The 9493-nt window shown below is 36.5% G+C and overlaps 1 protein-coding gene across 1 annotated transcript; it reads left to right on the top strand.

Annotated features, from left to right (window-relative positions):
- The first annotated feature begins 8584 nt into the window (after window positions 1-8584).
- Window positions 8585-8977, top strand: LOC113357023 (extensin-3-like). The gene has a single exon (XM_026600278.1). It carries the CDS (start codon window positions 8585-8587, stop codon window positions 8975-8977), a length of 393 nt encoding a protein of 130 aa, XP_026456063.1.
- Window positions 8978-9493: the final 516 nt, after the last annotated feature.

Here is a 9493-nt window from a genome sequence, read left to right as displayed (position 1 = left end):
CTTGTCCGGAATGGAAGATGATATCCGAATAATGAATTTTTTTTCTATTTTAGCACCTAATATGATAAGACCTGTGGGAACCAAAACATAAGATGAATTACACCAAGTTTTTCTAATTGGCCGACCTTAAGGGAGGCCTTCTATGTGACGAGAAATCTGCACTTTGTATGTCACAGAAAATGTCCCAAGTTTTTAAAATTGAAATTTCGAATTTCACAATCTCACAAAATTGAGGTTAAATATAAGATAATCAATCGAATTGATTGAACAACGATCACAACAACGATCACAACAACGATCCCAACAACAAAGACCACAATAAACACCACAACAAACACAACAAGAAACACAACAATCACAACAAAGGAACACAAGAATTCGTGGTCCCAAGTGTACGATGGATGAAGACGAGTCACTTTGAAGAAATTATGTATTATTTGCATTATATGAAATCAATGGTATTTATCAAGAAAAAAAAACTTTTTATGGTAAGATTTTGCAAAAATTTGGTGAAGAAACCGGTAACACTAATAGACGTGAATTGATGGGTTGTGTCATCGTTTTCACATAATTTTAGCATCCATTACTGAATATGTATCTTTGATCACTCAAATGTGGAACAACAAAAAAAGTGGTGAAGGCGAACCGGATGTGGAACGAAGATGTCGGGAAGAGTGGCAAAGATCCCACAAAGGTTGCAGCTTCCAACTTGAAACTTGTTTCACCATTTTGAGGGTGCTTAACAAGTTTAATCCATACTTGCTATAAGGTCATCAAGTGCCTGGAAGATCACCACATGGTCCAATCTCGCAAGATTTTCAGAATGGAGGGCATGCTTCCTCACCTGATGGAACTCCAGGTAGTCAGGAACAACGCAAAACTAATCTAGACGTTAACACCAACTTGAAGAGAAGAAGAGGAGCTGGCAGAAAGATGCAAAAGCAGTGAGAGACGCAGCCCAAAGAGCAGCAGAAGGAGGTTCAAGTGAGTTCAGCTATGCTGAACACAAGGAATTCGAGATGCATATGGAAGCAGATAGAGCCAGGGACCGTTGCATTGCTACAGATAATCAACGAAAAATTTGTCTTTTGCGAGAACAACATTACAGGTATTGTAACCTAAGAAAGTTACTCTCATTGGACACTACAAAAATCAATGAACGACAATTTACTACATAGACTAAACAAATGGATGCGGCCGAACAATAACAAGCCGCGGCGGAACAACACGCCGTGGCCGAACAAACTGGCGAGCATGTGAATGTGGAAGAAGACGAATATGATGCCTCGGAAGGAAATGAAGAAGAAATTCAGTCTTTCTTAGTTATGTTTAATTTAATTGTACTCGTTTATTTAAAATTACTTTTAATATAATTTTCTTTAGTTCAATTTTAAGTGTAGTCCTTTAAACCAACAAGTATAAATAAAAAAATATATTAATTAAAATAAACAACAGTATATATCTCCCTCTCCCTCTGCCTCTCCCTCGCCCCATCGCAACATCTCTTGCTCCTTTTAAAGCCCATAGGTGCTTAGTTAAAGCTTGTCTTAGTTGTATATAAATTTCCCTATTTTGGAATCTGTCAGTGGCAAGTCTATATTCACTTACCAGACGCCCATGCTCTACCACAAGATTCGGCCTCAAATCTTCATCTGGAAAACTAATCCAGGTTGGGTGACGCCTGGTTTCTTCAATAACCATGTAATGAAGAATAATACAAGTCAGCATAATTTTGTTCATTTCTTGAATATCAAAAAAGCGTGTCGGCCCAGCTATGATGGCAAACTTCCTTTTCAGTATGCCAAAAGCGCGTTCAACATCCTTTCTGCATTTCATTTGTTGGGTGTTAAAGTACTTCAAATTCTTCGAAGTCGTCGGTCCATAACCTGTTTGTTTATAAGCTTGAACCATAGTTGACCATTCTGGACAGATTCCGTGTACTAAATAATAACCCTCAGTGTACTGATGACCATTGATGGTGAAATCGAAGTGCGGCGCGATCCTATTCTTAAGATCTTCAAACAATGGTGACTTATATAAAACGTTGAGATCGTTATTTGAACCCTGGAGTCCAAAAAAGGCATGCCAAAAACAACAATCATAAGTAGCTGAAGCTTACAAATTTACAGTTGGTTTTGGATAATGACCCTTATATTGGCCTGCCCATTCAACCGGACACGCAAGTCACGTCCAGTGCATGCAGTCAAGACTACCTAACATTCCTGGAAAACCCCTCTAGGTGTTTTCTACAGTTATTCTTTAAACATCTTCCTGAGTAGGCTTTCTTAAAAAAGCTGGACCAAAATGCTCAACTATTGTTTCACAAAACAATTTAAGATACCTAAAGGCGGTTGTTTTCCCAATACGGATGTAATCATCCGTGGAATTTGTCGGTACCCCGTAACAAAGTATACGGAGGGCCGCAGTGACCTTTTATTCGGGACTAAAGCCTCGTGCATGTCGTGCATCATACTGATAATTAAATAAAGGTTGTACCTGACAAAGATCGACAACAATCCTTTGGGTCAAGTTGCGGCCCATGAGGAATCGTCCCTGAAAATTCTCTTCGGAATACACAGTGATGATTAAATAATAATGCAACATGTTTTCCTGGTAAAAATGTCGATTCCGCCACGTCCATCTTCTAGTCGCAACTTCATATGGCTCTAAAGGCTTTGGTATGATCCCAGATTGTAATTGCAACATAAAATTTCGCCTTCTTCTATCTTGATTTGCATCTTCGTCTATTTGACGCAAAAACTCCATACAGATTTCTTCATCTTCCTCGTCTAACATTTCATCCATCTCCTTATCTTCCTCAGAAGAATAAAAATCAGAATTAATGATTGAAAATTGAGAGTAGATGAAATTAAGAAAAGATTGATCGGATGAAAATTGTGAATTTGTGAGATCAAGTTCGAGACGTATTTATAGAGGTAGAAACTAGCCATTCAGGTAGGAACTAGTCGTTTAAGAGTTGTTGTTGCCTTTTTTGAGACAAACGCTGGCGGCGTTACTCCACATGCTCGCGTTTTTACCAAATACGCCAGCGCTGGTGGTTCGATCGCCAGCGCCAGACATTCGTCCTCGCGCTTATCCATAGTGAAAAAACCTATTTGACCATCCACGTGGCTCAACAAACAATTTCATTTGAACATTACCATGGGAATTGCCCCAAATGTATAAGAAAAAAACAGTAAGTAGGCCTTCATGGCTTGTAAAGCCCAATAATCTCCCGCTAAGTCGACAAATAATCGGTTGTTCCGGTGAACATGTTGGGTCTATAGAATATCTAACTCCTTTAAAATCCTAAGCTCATAAGGCTCCACGTTGAACGGTGACCCTCACCCACTCGTAGAATTGTTCCATTTCAATTTTCCTCAAAGGAGAGAAAAAAATGATTTTTCTCAAAATATTCTCATCCCGTAAAAATTAAGGAAAAACCAAAGAATAAAACCCTAAAAATATTCTTTCTCCATTTTTTCCCTCTCTCCAGCCGTGTTGTAGAGATGTAGAAAGAGATTTTAATCTTCCACATCTCCAATTCAACTATTCTAACCTAAACCTTCTTATTATCTCACATCTCAGGGAAACGATTGTATCTTTTTACCTCAAAAACTAAACCTAACTATCGTGTTTTTACGTCATTATCCCAGTAAAACTTTCCCCTCCACTCTAAAAACCATTCTTCTTTGCCGCTCTCCGTCTCTCGCCTCTTTTCTTCTCTGTTCTCCTTCGTCTTTTGATTTCTCTAACAGGAACGAAGAAGTAAGGCGCATCAGGTATAATTGTTCATCACATGGTCTTATTTTTAATGAACACACTCAATTTTCTATTTTGTAAGTTAGGGTTTAATTCTTTTTTGAGTCCTTAAGTATGGGTTTGTTTGATTTTTAGCATAATCATGATGTAAACTCATCCCATCTCGCCTCAAACAGTCATCATACGTATTGATTTACTAGCCAACTCATTTTATCTTTAAGAACCCTTATCTAATAGCCTAACATTTTTTTTTGTTGCAGAGATTAATGTTGATTCACATAAGAAAAAATCTTATCGAGACCAAGCTAATTGGAAGAAATTATTATGTATTATTTTCCTTACCTAATTGGTGGAGAAGTTGTTAATTTACTGACTCAAATAGGTATTACGTCTGAATTCTATTATTTTCATTACCTAATTGATCGAAATTTGATTGAATTGGTCCATATGATTTCCTTATCAGATGAACCAACAATACTATTGATTTTCAAAAGATTATTAATTAGGGTTTACTATTGATTTCCCCTAATTTGATCGAATTTTTGTGAATTAGATTTAAATTGGTAAAGTCTTTTTAATTTGATTATTTTTTTTGATTGAATAAAAAAGGTTCCCACAATTGGGACGTCATTTGATATGAAATTCTTAGATGGTTTTTCAGCAGAGGCTGGGAAGCATGCTGAATCATTTTTATACCCGTTCCCTTTTAGTACCATAGCAAAGAATTTTCGGGAGGTGTGATTTCGTATTATTCAGCATAATACACGCAACAACTTTTGCCTCTAATTTGTATATTCTATGTGTTAAAATTTGTAATAAAGGGATGTTGTGACTATTTCTCCATTGGAAGCAGATATGATACATTTGGAGAGGTGGGAAAAGCATCGGCGTGAAAAAAGAGAGCTGGCAGGAAATGATCTATTCTGATATAGGTGGGAATCGAAAGAAGATATGAGACTCTTGATGGAGGAATTGTCAGAGAGGACGATTTACTCTCTGATAAATGCGATTGCATTCTAATGTATTCAGGTATATCCACAATCATTCAGATAAAAGAAAAAAAAAACAAATTACCATGAATTTGCGCATTGATCTTCAATTGCCTCTGCTCCCATTTATTGAGGTTCACAATCTCTCATTATACTCTTTGCTTTCATTTTTTTAAGGTCAGAAAATTTGAGATCAGTTAAACACTGGGTCTTATAATTGTCGTAGTCTGTGGTTTGTGTTTGGAGAAGCATGCAATAACAGTTTTTAGAGAGTGCCTATAGGAGCCATCATCTTGCGTGTAGTGGTTGGGGTTTCCTTATGGGTGCCTGCCTCTTTTGTTGAAATTAAGACTATTAAATGGATGCCCTCCGTGTCAAACTGAGACAGACACAGTTTTTATCTGATACGTAGTCTTCAAGTTTTATGTTTTAAGATTTATGATGGACATAAATGTTTATGCTCCCAGGTAGCACTGGCTTCAGGTCAAGGACATTTCCTTGGAGCTGTGAGGAAATCTCAGCTAGAACTAAACCTACCGAATGGCCGATGTGTTGAGGCATATGGAGTTCCACTGTCAACAGTCTATGTTCACTGTACTACACAAGCTCAAGTTAGAGTAGGCAAATTGTTAGCAAAGGCATTTTATTCCTTCAACATTGCTTTATTATCAATGCAATAGCTCTCCACTTATGACATATTGATCAACATATTCCTGATTTGTGAATATATGTATATATATATATATCATATAGTTACTCTTTCTAACCTTTAGAACATTACCCTCTTAGATCCCTACATCCTTAATCTGCCGTGTCTAATCTTTATTTACGTCAAAAACATTTTGTTATTAAAAACTATTTCGGATTTGGTTTTGTTAACTAGTATTTATAGTTTTTAATTTGATTTCATGTACTAGGGTTTTGTTAGTTTATTGGTATTTTTGTGTACTATTGAAACTGTTCTTTTTGTATCTGTGATTCTAGAGTTTTATTGAACATTTGATTTGCACTTCGGCCTTTTCTCTACAGGTCTGCAGAGTTGTGTATGCTTGGAATTACTATTGGAGCAGCACTAGGTACTCATCTAGGGTAAATGTCAAGACCAGCAAGGAGGGGAGGTAAAAAAAACTGTATTATCATTTTCTGATGAGGCTGAGCGAGAATACAAGTCCCTTAGTTGTGGAGCATTCTTGGGAATGCTTCAGGTAGTTAGACATAACAGTATATGCATGTCTAATTAATTAGTCATTTTTTTTTCTTCTGCTTGAGACTTCCTATAAACGGAGGGAAGTTGTGGCATCACCTTGAAGTCGCTCACAATGGGTAAATTTCTATGGCAACCGACTTCGACTACACAGTTTATTAAATCCGTGAAAATGAAAGAAGTTATTATTTTAGCTGCCAAGAAGTTGCAGTGGAGACTGGTGAAGACTTTGGAATGAACCCAATATTGTCAAAATTAATATCTAAGTTGTAGGAAATTCATTTGTAAAATTTCTTTAATTTTCATGAAAATTGATTTATGTAGTTATTCCCATGGATTTTAGGCGATGCATATTTGTAATGTATTTCATATGGAAAAAATTATAGGTTTCCTTGATAGTGATAGTTGGTCTTTCTCTTGAAGATTTCCTTGCCCAGGTATCTTAGAAAAATTATTTCCTTGCAATCATGGGTCTCATATTTGGGAATGGTTCTCCTACGTGTATGTACATAAATTTGAATGGTGACTGCTTCAATTTATTGTTTGGTTCACAGTGTGTGTCAAGACGAAATTCAAGGTGAAGTCCTCCCAAGGCTTTCTATTGAATGTTTGACAAGTCCCTTTCATGAAACATTTTTTAGTATTCTAAAACATTCTTAACATGAGAATTTGTAAATATGCCCTCTGCTTTTCTGCAAAGATTAACCAATTTGGTTTTGTGCCTGTGAGCCTTGAAGCTGGATATGATTTATTTAAAAACATTCTTAGCAACAGATGGTTCTTTGCTGAACTTTATGTATTTAAAAATATTCATATATAAGATGTTATACTAACTTCTCATATTTGGGGTGCAGTGGTGAAACGGAAGATACATTTGTTGTTGATCTTTCTTAGTTTTTGGCCATGGTGAGTTTGTTTCTTTTTTCTTTTCTTAGTTATTGTTATTTATCTTTTATATTATCATTTCTGCTTAAAAATTGCTCCTTATTATTTGTGTGTAAATCTGAATGAAATTTGTGAAGCTCACAAATATTTGTCACATAGAAATTTCTGTTTTTGTTCCTTGCAGAACCAATTGGTAGATTGGATGATTGAGTTGCACCACAGGGAATGCTGGTGAATATACTTTTTTTCCCTTCTATTATTACTGCAGGATACAACTAACGACTACCAGAGCCTGCAACTTCTTGATCCCTTCATAAAATGGATGAATCCATGAGACGTCAACCCATAATACCTATAGTTATAGGGTTTTGGTAGCTCTAATCTCATATCTTTAATGTTGATTTTGTATGCGATTTCTTATCCTATAAGAAATTAGAGGAGGAATTATAGTAGATTTAAGAGAGGTGGAGTGAGTGAGAGAACGAAAAGGATCAGAAATACAAATTCAAAAACTTAACGTTTGTTTTTCTAGATGTTTCTCAAGTTTGAAGTACGAAATTCAGAGTCCATATACCATTCTCGAAGAAGCAAAGGTTTCTTAAGTTCTCATTTGATTATGGTGTGATTTTATAGGAGCATAAGACATAACTGTGTGCAGGTTTCTGAGAAATTTTACTTCCCAAGTCAGAGCTTCAAAGAGGTTGTCGTATTCTGCTGCTGGCCCGGGTATTAATGTGAACATAATCCCAGACATGGACCAGATTATGCAAACTTGCAAACAGAGGGCCTTTGCTAAGTCAGTCTAGGTATACAAACAATTTGTTACCTCTCTCTCTGTGTACCTTTATCTTCTTTACTTTTTTTTTTATTGGTTAGATAAAAACCCAACGCACGAGTTTTACATCCTACAACGTCTAAAACATAAGCCCTAATACTCTTCACAAACGTTCTCTCCTGACATTCTAACTTCAATCTTCAGTGATTCTTCCATCCAGGTAAGTCTTCTTTTGTTACATGTAAGTTTTCTTTTGAAATTTTGAAAAGAAAACTTAAATAAGGTTCGATTCTAAGGTTTATACAGTGGGAAAAGCCTGAAACTTGCATATACATTTGCAGGTCAGTTCGCAAAATCTCTAACTTGCATATACGGAGGCGCTGGCTGAATTCACAAAATCTTTACCAAATCATACCGTGACTGGGACAAGGCGAAATCGAGCTTTACCAAATCATTTCGGGACTGGGGCGAGACGAAGCCGAGCTTTACCAAATACAAAATATGATTCAAAGAAAGAGGCATTTATGCATTGTATTTGTAGTTGTAGATTGAATTGGTGAACCAAGTTTGTGAAGGGCACGGACACAAAATCTGGTTAGAATAATATTTAGACGTCATCATCTTTCGATCATCACAGTGACCTCGTCAGTCGTCACATGGGTTATACGAACGGACACTATCAGTCTATCAAACCACTTGCGGATAAATGGGCCACCACCCCCTTGCGAATAAATGATAGCAACCTATTCAAAGACTGACTTAACCAAGTCAACACTAAAAGATGAAGTCCTTCTGTCTAAGAACATGATATGTCAGAGACTCGGAAAATAATTTACTGGAATATATAATTTTTCTTCTTCCGAATGGAAATTGTACCGACTAGATAAAAAGGTAAATAAAATTCTACTCTCTATATAAAGAAGTAGAGAAGTATGTTTAAAATCACAACAAAACTTAGAAGTGAGTGTTATGGGTAAGAAAGGAGGGAAGAGAGCCTCAATGGCATTTCTGTTTACTACTGGTGCTCTTCTGCTGGTAGTACTAGTCTCTTTGAGTTTTGCATCTCTCGCTGATGCAGGTAGGAGACCACCACCACCAAAGAAGCCAATTACATATGTGTTTCCAACACCACCTAAGAAATCACCACCACCAGTACCAAAGAAGCCACCTCATTATGTGGCTTATAAACCACTAAAAAAGCCTTTGAAGCCAAAAACTCCTCCACCACCATATCAGCCAGACCTTACCTCTGCCAACTTGGGGTTATCACCACGTGATCTTAAAAATTTTGGGGACCTAATTGGCGCTATTACTGGATTAGTACCACCAGCAAAGCCAAAGCTTCCACCGACGCATAACTAAGACAGGCTTGGGATATGAGTTGAGAGTCAATAATGGCAGAGAGACTTGGCATATGTATTTGGTGGAGTTCGTTGATGATTTCTCTACATAATGAGGATTGAGATCAATATGCATGAACGAAACTGAAGTTATTTGATATGTTATCTAGTCAATCTCTTATCTTTATATTAGTAAGATGTAAGATGTAATATGCATGTTTCCTTTTGGTCATCATCTGAACCAAACCTTGTCCGGAATGGAAGATGATATCCGAATAATGAATTTTTTTTCTATTTTAGCACCTAATATGATAAGACCTGTGGGAACCAAAACATAAGATGAATTACACCTAATTGGCCGACCTTAAGGGAGGCCTTCTATGTGACGAGAAATCTGCATGTCACATAAAATGTCCCAAGTTTTTAAAATTGAAATTTCGAATCTCACAAAATTGAGGTTAAATCAATCGAATTGAACACAAATTTCTGTCGGAATCAATCAAACAAAGATCATGAAAATAGTCATTAGATAGATATG

The sequence above is a fragment of the Papaver somniferum genome, chromosome 1, assembly GCF_003573695.1.
Source record: "Papaver somniferum cultivar HN1 chromosome 1, ASM357369v1, whole genome shotgun sequence".
NCBI lineage: Eukaryota > Viridiplantae > Streptophyta > Magnoliopsida > Ranunculales > Papaveraceae > Papaver > Papaver somniferum.
The sequence above is the reverse complement of the archived record's forward strand: the minus strand, read 5'-3'. Positions and strand labels throughout refer to the sequence as shown.